This window comes from Phodopus roborovskii, unplaced genomic scaffold (genome assembly GCF_943737965.1).
Source record: "Phodopus roborovskii unplaced genomic scaffold, PHOROB, whole genome shotgun sequence".
Lineage (NCBI taxonomy): Eukaryota > Metazoa > Chordata > Mammalia > Rodentia > Cricetidae > Phodopus > Phodopus roborovskii.
In genome coordinates this window covers 54,850-77,373 of record NW_026125551.1, presented here as the reverse complement: position 1 = coordinate 77,373, position 22,524 = coordinate 54,850, and the positions used below count along the sequence as shown (strand labels likewise).

The 22,524-nt window shown below is 38.2% G+C and overlaps 1 protein-coding gene across 1 annotated transcript in view; it reads right to left on the bottom strand.

The window, feature by feature from the left end:
* Window positions 1-602: 602 nt before the first annotated feature.
* The window catches only part of LOC127216513 (protein PHTF2), a 50,991-nt gene continuing 29,069 nt past the window's right edge, over window positions 603-22,524 (bottom strand). The window contains exons 10-17 of the mRNA XM_051177218.1: window positions 20,920-21,048; window positions 15,195-15,467; window positions 14,869-15,000; window positions 13,611-13,697; window positions 7,066-7,221; window positions 5,537-5,632; window positions 3,414-3,539; window positions 603-2,865 (exon numbers count right to left, since the gene is read on the bottom strand). Coding sequence (XP_051033175.1) covers window positions 2,845-2,865; window positions 3,414-3,539; window positions 5,537-5,632; window positions 7,066-7,221; window positions 13,611-13,697; window positions 14,869-15,000; window positions 15,195-15,467; window positions 20,920-21,048 — 1,020 coding nt within the window. The 3' untranslated portion in view covers window positions 603-2,844. The remainder of the gene's footprint in view (window positions 2,866-3,413; window positions 3,540-5,536; window positions 5,633-7,065; window positions 7,222-13,610; window positions 13,698-14,868; window positions 15,001-15,194; window positions 15,468-20,919; window positions 21,049-22,524) is intronic.

The following is a 22,524-nucleotide window of genomic DNA, read 5'->3' as shown; positions in this document are numbered from 1 at the left end:
AAATGAAAAGATGTGGATTCCTTCCAGACTAATGTGGTTTGATCACACCAGACCGCCTGAAACAGAGTACAAGCTGATCCTACATTCCAAACAGCTGGACAAAACAGCCCTACAGACTACAGCTAGGATATCTGAATCTTCTTCGAATCCCCCAAGACAGCGCCCCTTACCAGCAGGAAGTAGTTTGGAAAGAACGACGCCCAAATTCCCAAATATTGTGTATAAATGTTTGTTTTCATTTAATTGGACTTTGTTATATAAAATTAAATAAAAAATACTCTATATGCAAAAAAAAAAAAAAAAAAAAAAAAAAATAAAATATCACCACCCTGCTACCAAACTTCAATATTTCAGGCCACAGTCAGTTTTCTACATTCCAGTACAAAGGGGCAAGTGTTATCTATGTACAAGCATCCTGGTGTGTACACTGTTACCCTATCATGTTATAAGGACTTGAACAAAATCCAAAATGTCAAGAGATTGTTAAAACTTTATTTCCACTGTCCCTTTTTTAAAGGTGTAACTAGGGTTTAAGCTACAGGTACAGAAAACACAAATCGTTCCAGACACGTCACTTAAAACAACATACACAGACACAAAACTGTCAGTCATAGAACATTTTATTTTAAACTTGCTGTTCAAATTTTCAAAAACAACACGTGGCAAAGAAACAGCACACATCTGCCCTAATTCTACCTCGGAACTGCTTTTTCTCTATGATGTGATATGTTAACATTTCAACTCCTTACATTCATGGTATTCTTAAAGGCAGCAATGTAATCGTACTACTTTGAAATGATTCTGTAACATTATTAACTGCTAAAAACCTTTTTCCTCTTAGTATTCTACCACTGCCCACATTAATGGCACAATCATGTTGCTGACAGGTATACTGTACATCAACTCCCAACTCCACATTAAACACAACTGAAACCTAAAGCAAGCATTTTCCTAAATCAGTACACCAACTACTTTTCTCAAAAATATTTTCATTCTGAAATAAGTTTTTGTAAGATACAATAATTTCGTCTTTTTATTCCTAACAGAACTCATGCTGTACTTTTTTCTCAAAATATATCTGATATAATCTGTGCAAAATGTTAAGTTCTGTATAGGTATGTACCTTATTTTGAAAAACTTTATAAAATATAGTGCCTAAAAACAACCTCAACATTAGACAATAGAGGAAGAAACATATAAGACAAAGCCTAACTCTTCACATGAGAAACTAAGTATGTTCTTAAAGCTCCAGTAATACATTCCTTGAAGGTACTCAGAATGCACTTTGGTCATGATTGGACGTAGAACACAGGCCAAGGGAACCAGTGCTGCTTCCTACACAAAGAGCACTCAACCACGAGGCTGCAGTGAGGCTGCTGAGGGAAGGGCGGAGCGACACATCACATGGCTCTGTTCTCTGCACATCCCTGATGGGAATTAAAACTGCACCAATCAAACAAATTATTTACAATCAATTATTTAAATTCCTTAAAATAGGCTAAAAATATCAATATATTCAATACAACTTTGCACCAAGAAAATTCTAGATTGTTTCAAATGCTTGGCTTAAACAAAACAATCACAAAACATTTTGTTTCATATAATTCTTAAAACACTACTGATTGTACAAATGTAACAACTTAGAATCAAGGCCAGATGCAGGGACTACCATATCTGCCCTAATTCCCTAACAGGAAACATGATAAGCTCCCTCTAGACACTTGACAAGTTATTGAAGGGGAAGAGAAGCTAGCTTTCCATGTTCAAAGCATCTAAAAATAGCCCTTATATAATGGACCGGGAGGAGGGGTGCACCAGATTAAATTCAGAGGCTAGGAGTGGTAGAATGACCGTCTTTTGGGGGAAATTTGATAACTAGCAATCAGGTAAATATTTTGTTGGTTCTTAATTTTATTCTTAAGCTTCACTTAAGTGTGGAAGGGACAGCATACGCTATAGTGTACCATGGGAAATTCTTCTGAGTAAACGTAACATACTTTAGTGATAGTAGGAGGCACTTCACTTGTGAGATGAGGGCAGACCTCACTCAAAAGGATACCATATTATGCCCTAGTACGCTGTAACATATCCCACAGAAAGACACACACCAAAAGTAACAATTTTTAAAAGTGCATTTTGAGCATGCACAGTTGGAGCTGTGCAAACAGCTCAGTGTTTCAAATAAATACATTTAATACTAATTAATTTTTATCAAAATATTTTACAGTATGGTAACCATTTACAATTATTGCTCCATTAAGAGTTTTATTATCAAAGAGCACTTGTTGACCTGTTACATAATACCACATGTTAATACTGAAGGGTGCTTCAACTGCAGCTTAATCTGTTTAGATCCCAGCATTGTTCGAAATATTTCAAAAGTGATCCTGAGAGGATCGTGGTTTACCAAACAACACGCTCTATGTGTTTAGCTAAGTGCAGCGCACTATTTCAGAGCTGAAGTCTTCATCAGGTAAGGCAAGTTCACGGCATTGATGGAGAAACAGTGCTTAGCAATGGCTTCTATTTTCACAATTTGTTTGTCAATTTGTATGAACAATTACCAGGACCTCAAGTATCTGGATCAGTTTTGTCACCCTTTCAACAACTAAGAACTTCAATGCTTCAAACAGACTAAAATGTAAAAAAGAAAGAATGAAAGAAACACACACACACAACAACAAAAACAGTAAACAAGCAAAATAAATATAAGAATTGCACAGTACAGCCTGATGTAAACACTTCGTTCCCAGCAGACTCCAGAGCAGAGCCAGTGACTGGCGTTCAGACAGCTTCATCAGCACTCACGTTCTGGGAAACGAGCCACGTCTTCATCTCTAACTGTCATGATTTAATCTTCCACAGCTACAGAAAAAAATTACAAGTCATGATCACCAATAATATATGGAAGGTGAAGTGCGTCTGCACACCAGCCTAAAACTCCACACAGGTGAAGAACGCGGTGATTGAGCACCTTTGTCCTGCTCATCTCAACGGTGTGACTCATCTGAAACGGGTGAAAACCTGAGAAATGCCAATATATATCTAATGCTTGTTTAATATATGCTTTCTAGACCTTATTTGGAGAGTGTGTCCACTGGTATATAAATAATGTAATTTTGGCTAACAAAAGAAAATGGCTCTTTTTGTTCAGTCATTAGAATCAATTACAATTAATGAGGAAAAATAAACACTTCCTCCTCTTACCCTAAAAGAGTCCAATATATAATGAATTCTGTTCCAAATTAGACATTCTATCAATATGAAAATCCATGAGCATATGAAGTCCCTGAAGTTAAATGTGTAGCCACTGTTACTAATTGTACAGACTTGACAAAACAAACCCACTATGCATGTGAAATGACAGAAGAGAAACAGGTTAAAGGAAACCAAGCAAGACTCACAGGTTTTACCTTTAAATTAAATCCAAGCAAGTCACTGATGACACCAGAAACAGCTGACAGGATGACAACCTGGGTAATGTTGTACAGCAGCGGGTTCATTGTGAGTCCATACAACCTAAAGGGACTGTCCAGTTCCTAGCAGAGCAGACACAATGTTAGTCTCAGGTCCTGTAACAGTTTCCAGTTAAACTAAAGCCCCAATATGCAAAAAGAGAGTTTAAAAAGAAAGCACTACTCAAGAAGTTATAATTATGGGTACTTTAGAAAATACAAACTTACCTAAATTTGAAATAAGTAAATTTTAATGGTGGTATTAATTTTTTTCAAGAAAAGTGACTTCCTTAAAAATAATCTCTGTTATAAACAAGTGCCTAGTAAAGCCTTGACTCACTGGCTATAGGAGGGTAAGTTCAGGGCTAAGAGCCAAACAGAGCTGAGAACACTACTCAATTTCATTTGAGTCAACTCATCTTCAAAAATACAATTAACTAATTCATTGGATGACTCAAATATTAAAAGGTCTGTTTATAGGACAGGCACCATGCTGGGCTTTGGGAAGGTAAAATTCAGTCCTTAAACTGAAGAACTTTACAGCTTATAAGCATGCAAATAATAAAGTGAGATCCTCCACCAGAGACATGCAGGCTAGCCTTACAAAGAGTAGGACTCGAAGAAGGCAGAGCTGGAAAAGCTTCTATAGGCTATTGAGCACTGGCAGAGCCCCAACACAAGGGAATGCACTGACTTAGAGGGCTAGCTGCTCCCTAGGCAGACTTGACCATAGCTCACACTAAGGGGACTTAGACCAGAGCAGAAGACGGCAGACTCGCGGGAAGCAGTCTCTGGGATGGCAATGTGGGGGGCAGAGCAGTAGCCACAGAAGTAGGGTGCTTGCATCATGTGTGTCAGGTGCTTGAGTAAGAGATAGGAAAGGGGGCTCCTGGCTGGTAACTGGCCCAAGCTCTGGGCTGGCTCACAACATGAGTTTATGCCTTGAGTTGAGCTTTTGTCTCTACACTTCACAGGATCCGTTCCCGCTGTCAGCCACAGGGCACCCTGCAGATCCCCAATACGAAAGCAGCAAGCCACAGAGAACCATCAATCCAAGGTCATTTCTTTGAGGGGAAAAAAGGTGGGTGAAGATATGTGTCTGTATTAATTTGCTTATTTAAACCCTATCATCTTCCTCAAGATCCTTTTAAAGAAAGTTATAAAAGCAATCAATAACTGCCTGTTTTATTATCCCTCTATGTCATTCCTCCTCTGGACCTTTCTGATGTCCGATTTCCCATGAGTCACGGTCTATACTCAATTCATACTATAGTTGACAAAGGATGACCCTATCACCAAGCCACAACTCACTTCATACCATTCTCTGAAAACTAAAACTCTCAGTATTATGCTCAGTTATAGAAATTAATAATCTTAAATAGATTTTAGTTTTAACAAAGAAAAGCAATACCATAACACAATGGTTAAAATTTCCTATTGTATTATCTCCAGAGAGCCAGGCATTGTGGCACACCTGTAATCCCAGCACTTGGGAGACAGAGACAGGAAGTAGCCACAAGTATGAAGTCACCATGAGTGGCACAGTTAATACTGAGCCAATCAGAGTTACATAGCAAGATCCTGATGCAAAATTAATATAAGACTTTTTTTACTTCCCAAGGATATTATGACACCAAACACATCATTACAGTCTTTGATTTTCAAATTAAACGTTTACTGACAATATGTATAATACAACAATGACTACAATGACTATGTATCATTGCTTTTTAAGTTAATGTGGATCAAGAGGAGACTTCTATGAAATACAAAATAAGCAACTTCTGAGTTAGCTTCTAATCTTTTGTGAAATGTGTCTAGATGAAATTGATTAAACAACATACACAGAGCAAAGCATCTATAATACTCTCAACATTAGTAAGTGTCTACACATACTTTTCAAAGAAATTATTTGGATTACTTGAGCAAGGAAAAACAAAACAAAGCTGTACAAATGTATTCAAATGTAATTTGGAAGCAACTTAGGTAATAATGACAACTACATGCAAGGCAGAATCTACAGAGTCTAAGATACAATATCAGAACAGAACATTCCTCATCAATTTCAATTCTTTTCTTACCTTCAATAGTTTAGTAGCCAGTTTTAAAACATTATTCACAAGTGTCAGTTCCTCCTTTTTGTTAGGTTTCTTCTCCATTTTCAAGTAGAGGTTTATCTTTTATATAAAAAAGCCCCATCATAAAATCATTTAAAATTGTAACATATATGCTTTTCTTTCGCAGTGTTGGGGACTGGAACCCAGGACCTCATGCTTACTACACAATCACAGTACCAATGAGTTAGGCCCCGCCCACAAATGATTTCTTGAACAGGTCTGAAAGTCACCACAACATTAATAGTGGTTCTCTGGGTATTAACATTACAAATAATTTTTAATATTTATATATTATTATACATTTCAAATCTTATAATAAACTTACTTGATAATAAGAAAACTCTTAAGAAGGTAGACATTGTATTCTCAGGGCCATATCAACTTAAGAGAATAAATAGCAATAGAATAAACTCAGTGAACTAGATCACGATTTTTTTGAATTATGAAAGTAATTTGAGTATTTGCATATCTTTATCATTTACTCCCTAATAGATGCTTTTGGGGTACTTGCCCAGTTTAGGTCCCTTCCTTGAAAAGGCTCTAATTCCAAGCCTCTAAATACACTGTGTTTACCCACCTGATCCTTCTTCCCACTTTACTCAGGCAGCCACAACCCCAACCAAAACCAAGTTCTAGGTGCTATGAACTGGACAGTTGGTAACGTCAAGGACAAAAGTTATAATAAGACAAACCCAAACTACATGTAAGCCAGCACAGAGTAGTAATCTACAGGAGGTACAGGAGGAGGTGAACAGAAAAGCCATCAGCTTCTGAGGAAGTGGTTGACCTGTCTAAGTCCATGAGAGTGATAACTCTTCCTCCATCTAATATAGTCAACTGAACTACTCAATGTTTAAAATACAAGTTCTTCCTAACTAAAATATCCAAAGAAGCTCATTAGCAAAGATTTCTTTTGTATAATTTTTATGAAATAGCAAGAGGAAGAGGAAATATTTATCAAACTCATAAAATAAAGCCAATTATCAAAATTATTATACTTTATTCTCTCTGCTAAATAAAAATTTAAATTTACTCCAATGTGGTTCTGTTACAATGCAGAGGCATCATAGCCCACTAATGATTAAAATCTATCATTTTTATAAATACTACTACCTCCTAAATGAAAATGGAACACATAAACAGCAGATCTGATTGCAAATGTGAATCATGGCAGAAACACTATAGAAAGACAGTAGTATCAAAATTTAAATAGAGTTTCACAGTATGAATGACCTTAATTTTTAAAAATGCTCAAAAAATAGGAAATAAGCAAAAGAAAAAAAATGTTTTAAATTAGTATGTATATGGGCTGGTCAGTGGGGAAGATGTTTTCTGCCAGGACTCATACTCACCCTCCCCCCCCTCTCTCACACACACACACACACACACACACACACACACACACACACACACACACACACACACACACACACACACACACACACACACGGACTGTAGACTACAAAGATTCATTTATAAGAGCGTAAACTCACCTGCTCTGTAAGTAGTATTGAGGTATTGCTGTATTTTTTACTTGTTTCTGATCCAAGAAGCACGAACCGCAGGAGGAACAGTGTTAAGGAGATGCACCAGATCACCAGCTCCCAGTTGTAATGACAGTCCAGGAAGATCTCATGCACATGGAGCAGCTGGGAGCACACAAGACAAACAGTCAAGCGGCAATGTGAGTAGCACCCCTCGCTTCAAAACAAAACGCACTTAAATGGATTGCTCATAAATGTAGTATGTTTTTAGAACATATTTACCATGAGGTATTTACACATATCAGAAGTACGGAGAATAAGATATTCAACAGCTATGAGTTCAGCCACTTTTTAATCTTAATATTTTATAGTACTTACTAAACCTTTATATTTTCTCTGTCTGACTCTATCCCAAGGTAAATTTTGTGTTTCTTGTTTCCATGTAGGCTTTTTGAAAAAATATTTATTTATTATATATACAGTGTTCAGCCTGCATGTATGCTTTCAGGCCAGAAAAGGACACCAGATCTCATTACAGATGGCTGTTAGTCACCATGTGGGTGCTGGAAATTGAATTCAGGTCCTCTGGAAAAGCCGCCTCTCCAGCCCCTCCAGGAAGGCTTTTAATAATTAATATAAATTAATAATTTAATAGTTAATAATAAAATAATAATAATTCATCCTGTGGTTATATTTCTCCTATGTGAGTACTGGGCGCCCAGAGCTTCTGCAGGCTAGGAAAGTAGGTACCACTCTACTGTGGTGGTACATCGCTCACCTTCAACATTCACCTTTAAACTGTTATTGTATCTATAACTTGACTTTTACATCAGTATTTCCACATTATTTAACATCATATTCAACTTACTTTCTTTCTCCATCCATCCTCCCAGAGAGTGGAGAGGAGACACATGCACATGTCATAACACATGCCTGTGTGACAGTCAGGACAATCCTCAGGAATCTGTCCTCTCTATCCACCATGTTGGTTCTGGGACCTGAACTCAGATCATCAGGCTCAGAAACAAGCACTTTTACCCACTGGCCGTCTTGCCAACTTTAGTTTGTTTTTTATTCCACTGAGCCTTGTTTCTAAGATTTACCCATGCTGAAGCATTCGACTTTGAATTAGTTCATTTTAACTCCTATAAGTTACAGTAAAAGAATCAACCATAATTATTTTAGTCTGCTCCAAAACTAGTATTTATGTTGTTGTCAATGTATCACCAACAATGCAGCAACAGTCTTGTATGTCCTTGTCCACATAAGCAAGGTTTCTGTTAGGTATTAATATGTAGGCCTAAAACTACCAGCTACGATGTTGCATATTTGTTAATTTGTAAATAGTGGTACCACTTCACATTCGGCCATGTTTCAAATTCTGCCTGCCCTTATTTTTGTTTATCCTCATCCAACCAACTTCTTAACATATGGCACCCTCGTGGGTGTACACTCAACACTCACTAATTTAATCTTAACTTTCCCTGATACTTGGGAAAGATGAGAATGCTCCACTCTCTTAATGGCTACTGGTTTCTCTCTGTTGAGTTACCTTTTTATATTTTATAACTTCTGTTAGGAAGACTTCTTGCGAAGACTTGTAATATTTCTACAAGCCACAAGATCACATAGTAATTATACAGCCTTTGCATCACAAATAACTTAGAAGAATTAAGGATTCTTCTGATGGATGAAACCAGTACAGTACAAAGCTGTACCTGGTGTTATAATGTCATGAATGAATTGGCTGTGTCTTGCTGTAGATTCTTCCTGTTGCTTATTCCTTTCTGTAACAAACTTGGGATATACTTCCCACAGTTCAGCACAATCTGATCATTTACTGGGAACAAATTTCTCTCATGCATTTGAAGTTTTAATGATTACATTCCCTAGCTATGTGTAAATACCTGTTCTCCATTAGCAGGTCCTAGTTTACTTATTTTATTCCTTAGCTATATGTGAGGCCTATTTCCCACTATCAGGTCTTTGTTCCCCTCTCCATTGTAATTGCTAAGATCTGCCTTTCTGCAACTATCTTTATTTACAGGCATTTGGTCAGTGTTTAGGGCCTAGGCAAAAGCATCCCATCTAAGACATTCCCAAATATCCAAGGACATAAAACTACTACACATTTAAAGTTGTTGATTCATAGCTGCCTAGATGGATAAAAAAATATAAGCATGCCCTTGGCTTTACCTCACTGGTGATAGAGAAAGTGATAACCTAAGCTCACCCTGCAGTAGGAGATTCTCAAACTTCTTGTTTTATTAACTCAAGATTTTAGCTCAGAGATTTACCACTCCCTCCTGTTTCCCCTGAGAAGGTAAAGACAAAGGTAATCAGCCCATTTGCTCATCCTCACTCAGGGAAAAGTAAACTTTCCTGAAGGTCTGTGCTGCCATAGAACCAGATCACTGGAAGGCGCCAGGTTTTGTTTCTTGTGCAAATTAAACTTAGACACTCTCTTTGACCTACAGCCCTAAATAACTGATGCTAAAAGTTCCTTCTAGCAGTTTTAGTTTATTGGTCTGTGTGTAAATCTTATCTGCCTGGTTGACCCTGAGAAACTCAAAGCTTCATATTGTATTGTAAAAAGAATTGTGTGTGTGTGTGTGTGTGTGTGTGTGTGTGTGTGTGTGTGTCCCAGTTCCCAAGAACTGGAGGGAGACAAGAACTTGAGAGACAAAAAACAAAACAAAACAAACAAACAAAAAACAGAAAAAGAGTTAGGGAGAAGAATTCTAGAGACAACAGAATGCAGAGATAGACAAACAGAACAGCAGTTGAGAAAGAGCAAACAAATAAAGGAACACACAGGAGCGATTGTCTGAGTCCGTTCCTTTTCCCTCAGATCATAGTTCTCTCGCTTATGTGTAGTTCCTTTTTTTGAACCCTGAGTGAAAATTTTAGAAGCTGGACTTTTTTTAAAGTTTTCGATATAGTATCCCCATTGAAGTTGTGTTTTGCCAGTGTATTTTCCCAGATCCCATTTTGTCACTGATAGTGCCCTTTATAGTCCATACATTTTGTGATTGAATTATAAATTTTGTTGTTTAAATCGTTATTCTACATAGAATTCAATCCCAGTGTGAAGTTCTTTTCATTTGCTCCAGACTCATTTCACCCCTATCATGTGAGCCTTCTTGGATCAATTTACAAAGCCACTGCATCATGTGACTTGCATGGGTTTGCAGAACTGTTTCACCCCCTGACCATCCCACTTCTCTATCAAAAACAGTCTTCCTGCAATCCAAGAAGCAATCCCGTATCTCTAATCAGGCAGCTTGTCCCTCAAAAGCCCTGGATGAATTTAGGAAGTTTACCTAAACTAAAAAACAAAAATCAACATTCTGTTTAACTGCATGTGATTGTGACTGTAATCCCAACTGTCCTCAGGACTTCAGATGGTCAGCACACAGATATGCATATGATGTGTCATGGGGAAAATTAGTAATTTGTACAATTAATAAATACTAATTCTCTGCTGAAAATTATAATTTGCTTTCTTCATTATTGACATAACTGCATGGTTTCTCTTTCTGTAGCAAACCATAGGCATGAAATTACCTCACTGGACTTTCTGAAGTTCAAGACCCTTTCACCACAGGGATAAATCATCTTGGTCACAGCTTAAAGCTGTAATATTTCAGGCTGCTCCTCTGTAACATTTTGTTGAAGGACAGTATATTTAAGAGAATAATTTAACTCCAACTTTCCCCTTTTTGTGCTTTCTGGTCCTGCTGCTATAAAGGTTATACTGTAACAGAGCTAATTGTTGGGGAGATGGGAAAAACACTTCCCACAGAAACACAAGTCTCTCATTCTGACTCCTGGAACCCACATACAAATTTCAGTGCTGTAATTAACACTTGTAATTGAGAACTCATAATTCTTAACTGTGTCAGTAAGTAGTTTAATACCATTTAAAAATTAAAAATATGTATTTAAAAAAGTCTAAATGAATTTACTTGTTGCTATTTGTTTCTTGGCTGATTATATTATAGCTGGATCATGTCGTCTGTGTCATTTGATGTTAGCTGGGTATGAGTTTTTCTGCTAACTTCTTACATTCAAATCTTCCTGCCTCAGCTTCTCAAGTACAGGCATTCATTGCTGTGCCCTGCATAGTTGACAACTGTCCTGTGTCCAGTACATAGGAGAGTTTAACAAGCTGTCCTTGTATATTAAGAACATTTAATCAATTCTGAAAAATTCACAAAGTCTCTGCAAATACTGAGTTCTATTCTTTCTCCTTGATTTCCCTGTTAGACACATGAGTTCCCACCCGTCTCTATACCTGTTTTGCATTTGCCATCTTTATGTGCCCTGGATTGTAGGTCATTTCTTTAATATCACAGTTCACTAAATGAATCTCTTAATCCTTGATTTATTTTGTCCATCATGCTTAAATGCCAATGATTATTTTTTCATTTCTCTGAGGTACTATTGGTTCTTATTTAAAAAATCTATGTTCTCAGCCTCCTTTAATCCCAGCACTCAGGAGGCAGAGGCAGGTGGATCTATGTGAGTTCTAGGCCAGCCTGGTTTACAAAATCACACAGAAACTTCTATCTTGGAAAGAGAAATGAAAACAAAAGAACAATATAAAAATCTTTATTCTCTTCTTGAAGTGCTGTGTTTAATCTTTCTAGGCAGACTTGGTTTCTAGGTGCTTACTCTATTGTGTGGCACAGGTGGCAAACTGTCCTGCTATTTATTGATCTGCTGACTCATGTTTAATTTGTTTTTGTGCTTTTAATATGTAAATTCTGTCAAGTCTAGGCTAAAGTCACCCTCAGGACAATCTTGGTTTTACTTCTGCTATGTATCCAGGCACTAAGGACCACATCTTGTATTAACTTGTTGACATGGGAATTTTAAGTTGATATATGTAATGCCAACTGACCTATTCTTAGGAGGGAGAATTTGCCTGTCTTTATTATCCAGAGTTAGATACAGTTTTCTTGCTGTCTACCTGTTTTACTTACCTACTTGACTTTACTCAAGGCTGTAGGCTTTTGAGAGCTCCTACTTCCTGGTATAGCTAGAGATGCTGTTCAAGGCATCAACTCCTACCCTCATGTGGACATATAGTTTACTTAAGAAACACGAGGACTGACAATAACTCTTACCCTCTTACTCTAGGGTTGTCATAGGATCAAATGAGTGCATATACATAATTGCTCTAATTTTCAAGCTTTTTCTAAATTTTTGATGACACTGTCTTGTGAATTCACATATACATATATTAAAAATTTTCACGTATACATACCAACCCAACCATTAGCACCATTGGTGCTTTACAGCAGGTGATTTTTCAAGTAATTTCTCATATCTGAGGTGGAAGCTTACACAAATACGTTGACTATTGAGAATAGAATCCTTTATCAATGATCTAACAATCAAAGTACAGTGACAATTCAGGGATAAGAAAAATTTAAATGAATACTAAATGTGGAGAAACCAGAGATGGGAGCCATTTCATAACTACTGACTTAAGCAATAAGGACAAATGCATAGATTTCTAAACAAAAATTACTTGTTGTATGTTAATTCAATAGGCATTTGACTATATGCATATTGTTTATGACACAGAGAATAATAAGATGCAATTTCTTACTCAACAAAAAGTTACAAGACATCTGGTCTAAGGGGCTGAGGTTCAGTAGTTAAGAGCACTTATTGCTCTTGGAAAGGACACAGGTTCGGGTCCCAACACCTACACTGTGGTTCACAGACACCTGTAACTCCAGTTCCAAGGGATACGATGACCCCTTCTGACATGCCATGGGCACCAGGCACACACGTAGTGCACATACATACATGCATGCAGACAAAACACCCATACACATAAAATCATACACACATGCAGGCAAAACATTTATACACACAAAATAAAAATAAATACATCTTTAAAAAAAACCTGTCTAGTGGCTTGTTGATATTATTGCTTTTCCTATCAGAAGTCTTTCTAAAACCTAGTTATTTATTTGCACGTTGATGTGTATTGCTGCTGTATTCGAGAGCAAGAAAGTGGAACCATCTTGATATTTATCAATACAAACAAATGAATAATAAAACTGCGGTCCATATACACAATGGAATTTTACTCACCTGTGAAGAAAAAGAAAATCTGCAGGAAAAAAACATGGATTTGAAAATATAATATTAAACAATATGACCCAATCTTGGGCAAAAAAATGAAGATTCTCCCTCGTGTGTGTGCATGTGTGTGTGCGTGTAGAAAGGAGACCAAGCGAGTAATAAGTGAAAGGAAGAATGAGAAGGTGGTCTACACAAGGTAACATAAGACAGGAAACAATGAAAGGGTCCAGTTGTGCAAAAGAGGGTGTACAAGGGGCGCTCATAGTCGTAGGCTGTGGGGAGACAAAGAGGGGAGAAGCTCTTCATTCATGAAGGAAAACTCACTTCATTCAAACACGAGATGATGATATCCAATACCCTGTACGTTAACTGAAAAACTTAAGTCATGTTTAGACACTGAGCGTTTACCTAGTGACGGCTGAATTTCTACATGTAACAAGTGAACTCACCTGAGCACAACAGATAAACACAACTGAAATTGTCAGTAAGAAAGCAGACGAAACAATGACATCAACTGATCTCTGAGGACCTCGACGCTAGAGAAAAAAAGGAAACACTTTTAAATATATTTACTAAACAACAGACAATTTCCATGCTTTCAGTTAAGGTATTACAGGTTGGTGATACCTCACAACTTTCCAGATGAATTGTAAAGTGTTAATAGAGCCATATAATTTGATAACACTGTGAATGTTGTACCTGCATAGCACAGATGCATTAGTGTAACTCTTTTTTGCTCCACACTATAACCATTTATTCAACAACTGTTTCTTGGGCATATGCCCAAAACTAAGCATTGTGCTAGGTGCTCGGAATACAGCAGGGAACACAGCTCCCCAAACCTCCTCCTTCATAGGGCCAGCAGCAGAGAGAAACTGAGCTATGAAGAGCAGGTATACACTGGGTGCTCTGAGGTTAATGTCAGGGACGGTGGTTCAGATTTGTGGGTTAGTTCCTAAGAAACTGGCACTTATATCATCTACAGAACAAGATGGCATATAGCACTGTCCTAGGCAAACAAACAAACAAACCCACAAAGCAGAGAGGGTCACAGCGCAGTTAAACAAGTAATGCAGTCCTCAGGCTGAGAGGAAAATGATTTCCAGTAAGCCAAAAGACTTAACAAGCCAAAGTGATAAACAGAATAATGAAAATTTAAAATGTAAAAGTAGGTACTATTTTCTTCTACTTTTTTCATTGTTACTTAAAAATAAAAAGCTTTAAAGATCTAGTTTGGTGGATTCTTAGTTTTTGGAACATACACTGTTTGCATAAGCACCTGAATATTCCATATATAATAAAACCCACTGCTGCTATTTACTATAAAAACAGAATCCCCAGGGGAAAAGGTATCCTTAAAATTAACTCAGGCATTTTCCTCTCCTAGGAGTCTAGAGATTCCACACTTCCCTTTCCCAAATGGCTAGACTCTTTAAAAGATCAAAGGAAGGAGCAGTGTTCAAACACAGGGTGATGTGGAGACTAAAAGAGAAGGAGGTCTCACTGCTTAGAGTCCTCAAGATTGGTTTTTAAGTAGTGGGCTCCCTCTACTGGTTTGTGAAAACCATAGGGAGAAACAAAATCCTCAAACCAGTCTTTGAGTGAGAAACTGTTGACAATAATAACCCCTACACCTACAGACAGGAAGACACTGAAACTGCTGGGAAAGACAGTATGTTAACAGTTCATTTGTCAATAGCATTCTACCTTAAGATAGGAACGGAGAGACAGCCACATTTTTATATTCTGTACTTTCTTCAACCGGAAATGAGGAACCTCAGACTTCCGAGCTCTCCTTGCAGATGTCAAATGTCCAAAGAGTTTTGCAAAAAGTAATCGCTAAAAAACATTAAGATGGAGATTATTGGATAAAATATTATATAATTTATACAATTATTATACAAAATATAAATTGTTATGACTTAAAAGCAAAATAAAAGTTACACTAGTGTTTCATGAAATACTAAAATACTTAAGGAATACTTGGGAGTGCTATGAAAAGGGTAAACTAATATTCTTCATATCATACTCACTTGTTTATATGTTCTTTCTGCTACACACAGCAAAAAAAAGAAGATCCATACAAGAGATACTCGAACCACAAAACTTATTAGTACCATAGAAAGAACCATGACATCTTCGTTAGAACCAAATGCAATCACATAAAGTTCTGAGGCAGAATGGGCTGTGAGTTGCTCCAAGTCTGTTGCTTGGGACAGTCGGAAAACAAATGGAGTTAAGCCCAGGATCAGGGAGATGGCATTTCCAAATATCTGATATCCTATACCTGGTACATGGTTGTTCACCTTAGGAAGTAGGAGCGGAGGGGAGAAGAAAGTACACATAAATCAAATTTAAAGTAAAATGAATTCCAATGGAATTTTACTTTTTATAACAGGATTTAAAATTTTTTAATTTACTACATTATGAAATGAGCCTACTACACACTAATTACAAGATCTCATTATTATTAGTCACTATGAAAAGATCAGTCTTAGATATTGAAAAATCTGTGCATCTTATTATTTTAAAAATTAGAAATATTTACAAATATTAGAGTTGAGATCAACAGTAAATTAAACCCAATTTGTTCAAGAAAATAAAAATTCAGGAAAAAGATGGTGTAGCAGATAAAGATGTCTGTCATCAAGTCTAATGACCTGAGTACAACGATGCTAGGATCCCAAGATGGAGGCGAGAACTGCTTCTGAAAGTGTCCTGTGACCTGCACAAGTGCACTGTGACACATGTATTCTAGCCCCCCAAACAAAAAATGTAATTTAAACAAAAATAGGTTGCCAGTGGTGGTGAATCCCAGCACTTAGGCAGAGGCAGAGGCAGGTGGATCTCTCTCTGTGAGTTGGAGGCCAACCTTATCAACAGAGTAAGTTCTAGGACAGCCAGGAATATACAGAGAAACCCTGTCTCAAACCAATCCCCAGCCAAAGAAAATAAAAGCAAAGAAAAGAAAACAATAACTATTCAATAAATCTTTAACTTGTATTTTATTTCTGAGTTCAGTATGTAAATTAGTGCCTCCCTTAAAATTGTTTAATAAGACAGAAAAAGAGAAAATAAACCGGAAAAGATAAGGAAATAAAAGTGAAAAATATTAAGTATGGAAAATACATTTTTAATATGCTAGAGTGGTAAAGTAAATTGCCACAGAGCCTTTAATGCCCCACACTCAGTTGTCAGACTGAGTTATCTCACAGCTCACAGATTAGAGCACCCCTAGTTTTAAGTCCCCAAAGTCCCTGGTGCCTGGTTCTATTCACAGTGACAGCGGTGATATGGAAGCTGCCAATCTCTAGATGTAGTATTTCAATTCCTGTCCTATACAAAGTAATGACAAGAGTGCTATTGAAAATGTATGCAGCAGGGCCCCTGATCCTGCTGCTCCTGTCTCCGGTCCCCATCGAGAGCACCTAGAAGCTCTGATACACCTCCACCCATCCCCACTGCCAGCCTACCCCCCCACCCTGTGCCCTACCCTACCCATGGTCCTGCCGCTCTGGTTGAGCACTGGGACAGAGGGTGGAGCCAACAGTCCACCCTACTTGGGAGACTTCTCAGAGCAGCTCTGAACAAAGGAGACCTGACTATCCACGCGGGACCACCCATAATTTCCACCAGCTTGGTCTCTGACCCCGCCTCAAGTCCTCTGCTGGAGTCCCGGGCCCCTCCCAGAGATCTGCCTATCTCTGTGGGTCCACTCTGAGTTCCTGCGGGCAAGATCCTTGACCCCCCCAAATCCTGGCCTCTGCCAAAGAAAGAGGTCCCAGCTGGAGAGCGTCAGTTTCCAGTGAGATCCTACTATCCTGCAAAACCTTCTCAAGTTCCAGCTCAGCCCTTGCCCTCTTCCGCCAGCTATTGGCCAGAACTATTGGCCAGAGCTATTGGCCAGAGGACCACTGTGATTACCTGCTGGCATCTTCTTCTGGATCCTCAGCCCTGACCCCATCCCTGGATCCCTGTCTGTGGAGAAACCTCCTAGAGAGCTTGGACCACACAGAGCTACAGAATTGAATCTCAGACCCACATAAGCCCATCGGGGAAGTACCATAGAGAGAGGGGGAGACCCCACCAACACCTACTGGAAGAAGCTATGGGAAGAAGGCAATACAATAGAACACCTAACAACAGAAAGACAAGCATGACACCACCAGAATCTAGGGAATCTACACCAACTAGAATGGAACACAACAACAAAGCAGAGGAAGCAGAAGGGTACGACTTAAAAACTACCTTCATAAAAATGATAGAGGCCCTCAAAGAAGATGTGAGAAAATCCCTTAAAGAAATGGAGGAAAAAACAAACAAAAAAGTGGAAGAAATGAACAAATTCCTTAAGGAAAGTACAGAAAGCCAGGAAAAAACAATTAAGCAGGTGAAGGAAACAGTTCAAGACTTGAAAACTGAAATTGAGAAAATAAAGGCAACACAAACTGAAGTAATGATGGAAATTGAAAAGCTGGGCAAAAAAATCGGCAACTATGGATACAAGCATAACCAACAGAATTCAAAAGATGGAAGAGAGAATCTCAGGCGCAGAAGATAAACTAGAAGAAATAGATTCATCGACCAAAGAAAATCATAAATCCAACAAATCCTTAACACAAAACATCCAGGAAATGTGGGACACCATGAAAAGGCCAAACCTAAGAATAATAGGCATAGAGGAAGGTGAGGAAGCCCAGCTCAAAGGTGCCGAAAACATATTCAACAAAATCATCATCGAGGAAAACTTTCCAAATCTGAAGAAGGACATGCCCATGAAAGTACAAGAAGCATACCGAACCCCAAATAGGCTGGACCAAAGAAAAAAGACCCCTCGACATATAATAATCAAAACACCTAGCATACAGAATAAAGAAAGAATATTAAGAGCAGCGAAGGAAAAAGGACAGGTAACATATAAAGGCAGACCTGTCAAAATTACACCTGACTTCTCCATGGAAACCCTCAAGGCCAGAAGGTCCTGGATAGATGTTCTAAAAGTATTAAGAGAACACGGATGCCAGCCTAGCCTACTATATCCAGCAAAACTCTCAATCACTATAGATGGGACCTCTTCAAACTTAGAAGCTTCTGTAAGGCAAAGGACACAGTAGACAAGACCAAACGGCAGCCCACAGACTGGCAAAAGATTTTCACCAATCCTATATCTGACAAAGGGCTGATCTCCAAAATATACAAAGAACTCAAGAAACTAGTCAACAAAACACCAAATAACCCTATTAAAAAATGGGGTACAGAACTGAAGAAAGAATTCTCAATAGAGGAAATCAAAAAGGCTGAAAGACACTTAAGAAAATGCTCCACATCCTTAGCTATCAGGGAAATGCAAATCAAAACAACTTTGAGATACCATCTTACCCTTGCCAGAATGGCTAAAATTAGAAACACCAGTGATGACTTATGTTAGAGAGGATGTGGAGAAAGTGGAACACTCCTCCACTGCTTGTGGGAGTGCAAACTCATACAGCCATTTTGGAGATCACTATGGCAATTCCTCAGGAAAATGGGAATTAGTTTACCACAGGACCTGGCAATCCCCCTCTTAGGCATATACCCAAAGGATTCACATCCATGCAACAAAGACATCTGTTCAACTATGTTAATAGCAGCACTATTTGTAATAGCAAGAACCTGGAAGCAACCTAGATGCCCCTCAACTGAAGAATGAATAAAGATGATGTGGCACATCTACACAATGGAATACTTCTCTGCAGAAAAAAATAATGGAATCTTGAAATTCACAGGCGAGTGGATGGCACTTGAAGAAACCATCCTGAATGAGGTAACCCAGTCACAAAAAGAGGAACACAGTATGTACTCACTCATATATGGATTTTAGACCTAGAGCAAAGGATCTCCATCCTATAATTCACATCACCAGAGGAACTAGGATACAAGGTGTATTCTAAGAGATTCATATAAAGTCCCTCACAGAACCGGGAAGGGACAAGTCCCCCAGAGCTCAGGGGAAGTGGGGAGGGGGGGCAGCGAATGGAGAGAGAAGTAGGAGAAAACGATGGGGAGGAAAGGAAAACATGTGCGACCAGGAAGATTGAGCCTGGTTAGGAATAGAAGATAGGAAAGAGAGAGAGAGAGACAGAGACACAGAGAGAGAACATAAAAGAGGGAGCCAATATTGGTTTGAAGATAAAACTGAACACAAAGAAAGGTCTAGAGAACTACAAGACTGCTCCCAACTAATAATTTGAGCTTCCGTGGAAAGGCTATCATAAATGCCCTTCCCGGAGAGTGAGATCAACAACTAACTTCTCCATGGAGCCCTCAACTAACGCCTGTTGAAAACAGGATCAAACACCCATACATAAACACTGAGTCAAACTAGAACCCAGATGCAGATGGAGAGGACAAGACCATGGGGCAGAAACACATACAGACAGCTTACCTGAACAAGGAGGAGCTAAAGGCCACTAGACTGATAGCTGGGAAGCCAGCATGGGACTGACTCAGGACCCCCTGAATATGGGTCTCAGCCAGAAGGACTGAGCAGTCTAAGAGACCTCAGACAGTGGAGCCAGGATGTATCCCTGGTGCACAAAAGGACACATGGGGGATGCGAACACATCCCCCATGGAGGGATAACTGCCTTAATCTAGAGACAGGAGAGAAGCCCTAGTCCCTACTTCACATGACCTGTCAGATCTACATGACCCCAACTGGATGGCATTCCCCTACATATGGAATTGGGGTGGGGGAATGGGAGGGGAGGGTGTTTAGAGTGCATGTGAGAGGGCAGAGAGGGTAAAAGGGAGGGAAGGAGGGAGGGAGGGAGGGATGGAGGAAGAGGGAACTGGGATCGATATGTAAAATAAATTAAATTTAAAAAAAAAAATTCTTTGATTCCAAAATTTAAGTTGAAGGACAAGTTACTGGGGAAAAGGATTTCTATTTTTGTTTCCACAGAAAATGAAAAGATGTGGATTCCTTCCAGACTAATGTGGTTTGATCACGCCAGACCGCCTGAAACAGAGTACAAGGTGATCCTACATTCAAAATAGCTGTACAAAGCAGCCTTACAGACTACAGCCAGGATTTCTGAATCTTCTTCGAATCCCCCATGACAGCGCCCTTACCAGCAGGAAGTACTTTGGAAAGAACAACGCCCAAATTCCCAAATATTGTGTATAAATGTTTGTTTTCATTTAATTGGACTTTGTTATATAAAATAAATTAATAAAAAAAGAAAATGTATGCAGCAATAAAAGATGTAATTTAATGGAAATAGAAACAAATACCAAATCCATAGTATTCGTGCCGAACTCCAACCACTGGAGAGTTTGACCACTAGCTGCATTATTCTTTATGTCTAAGCATTAAACACAATACAGATTATTTTTCATACACACACGCACGTACTTACCCATTGAAGGGAGAAGAAAAGGACATTACATTGTGGTGTCTATCCCCAGTCAAGCACGTGTTAAAGGGCAGAGGGGGCATGAGATGACACAGTGAGTAAATGCACTTGCTCTGCAAGTTCGGTGCTCTCAGTATGAAGGCTTGGTATGCATGCTCCCAAGGAAGGAAAGAACGGCCTCCACAAGGCTGCCCTCCATCCTCCACAACTAAGTTGGGATGCCACACATGCACACACATCAGAAAAAATAACTATTTTCCAGGGTGAAGAAAAGGGACGTGAATAAGTTATTCATATTTGGGTAATATATGGATAGCCACTAAATTTGCCCTTTACCTAGATAAAACAAATGAAGAACTTACTCTGTTCATTATCATTCCACTGATTTCAAGTACAGACATGTCTGCTTTCTTACAGTCATTGCCTTCCCACACTATAGCACTGATTTTTTCTAATCCTGGGTGGGAACTATGAAGCCAGGGCAAATGACTCTACAAGAAAAAAAAGAGACTTGAACACATTTATCACATTTTATAAATGGAACACATTTATCTGTACATTAGCCATATCTATGCACATACAATTTAGCTACATTAAAACCTCAATTTAAAACTAGTCATACATTAAACAGATGACATAAAAATTTGCAGTTAAAAAATGCAGAACTTTAACAAATATCCTATAATTTAAATATACAATAAAATATGTTAGCAAAAGTACTGAAGTTGAAAGACATGAATGGGAAATTGTATGATGACTGTTGTCCACCTTATGACTCAGTACAAAATATGACAGCTGAGATCTTTGAAAAACTGTGTGATTTAATCTCATCCTAGAAGAGATTCTCCCTCATTTACTTTCATTAAGCAGTCCAGTTACTTCTGTAATATTTGAAAATAGCATTTATTTCTGGAGAGGATCAATTAAGCCTTTTTTTTTTCAGATAAGGCAAACATTCAAAGGAGAAACAAATACAAGTATTCTCTGAAATACAGTATCTCTCAACGTTTCAAAAAATAGTAAGACTTCAGTATGAAGCATCAAATGTTTAAGTTTGGGTGTTTGTTTTGGATACATTAAAGCAGTGAAATTAGAAAACAGGACAGTTTGGCTGCCGGTAGCACAAAACCAATGAACACTTTCACAGCAACGTGTAATGTACGGAGAAGAATGCTAAGAAATGAGCTGGGTAGGAATAACTTGTTTACATTATAGTATCTCTAACTCACATTTATCTCAAGAATTGATATATTTCCCACATTTTATATAAATGATATGTTTGGCATTCACAGTAACCTGAGGAATATAATCAATATATTGTCACACTGTAATATTCCAAAATAATTCCATAAATTTAAGAAATACTATTTTTCATACACAAGGGATAAAGGTGCACCAATAAATTTCAGCTGAAGTCTAAAAAGCTGGTAATATATAAAAAAGAGGAAAATTTTTATCTTTTCTAAATACTTTCATGGTCTTTATACATTTCACTATTTGAGGGACTAACAAGCATTGAAATATTATTGTTAACTGTCAACTTACTTAAAGTAATGTTTTATAACTTGCTGACAAACAATATATGCCAGTTTAGAAAAGAAATAATTTTGTTGTCAAAATATGCATCGTCTTCTCTGAAAATATAATTCTGAAATATACTAGAATCAAAAACTTCCAAAAAAAAAAAAAAAAAAGGGCTAAAGATGTTGCTTACAGGTAAAGTGCTGGCTAGTAGGCAATGCATGAGGCCTTGAATTCAGTCCCTAGCACTCTGAAGGTGGGGAGGGGCTTTGGGACATAAAATATACAGAAACTGGAGTGACAAGGTGATCACAGGAGTGTCAAGAGACTTGGCTAAGGTAAGTAATTTCTCACAGGTATGCCCAGAGGCTTGTCTCCTAGGTAACCCCAGATCCTGTCAGACTGACAACTAACCAGCACAGGATAGTAAGTCTGGAAGTCTGGAA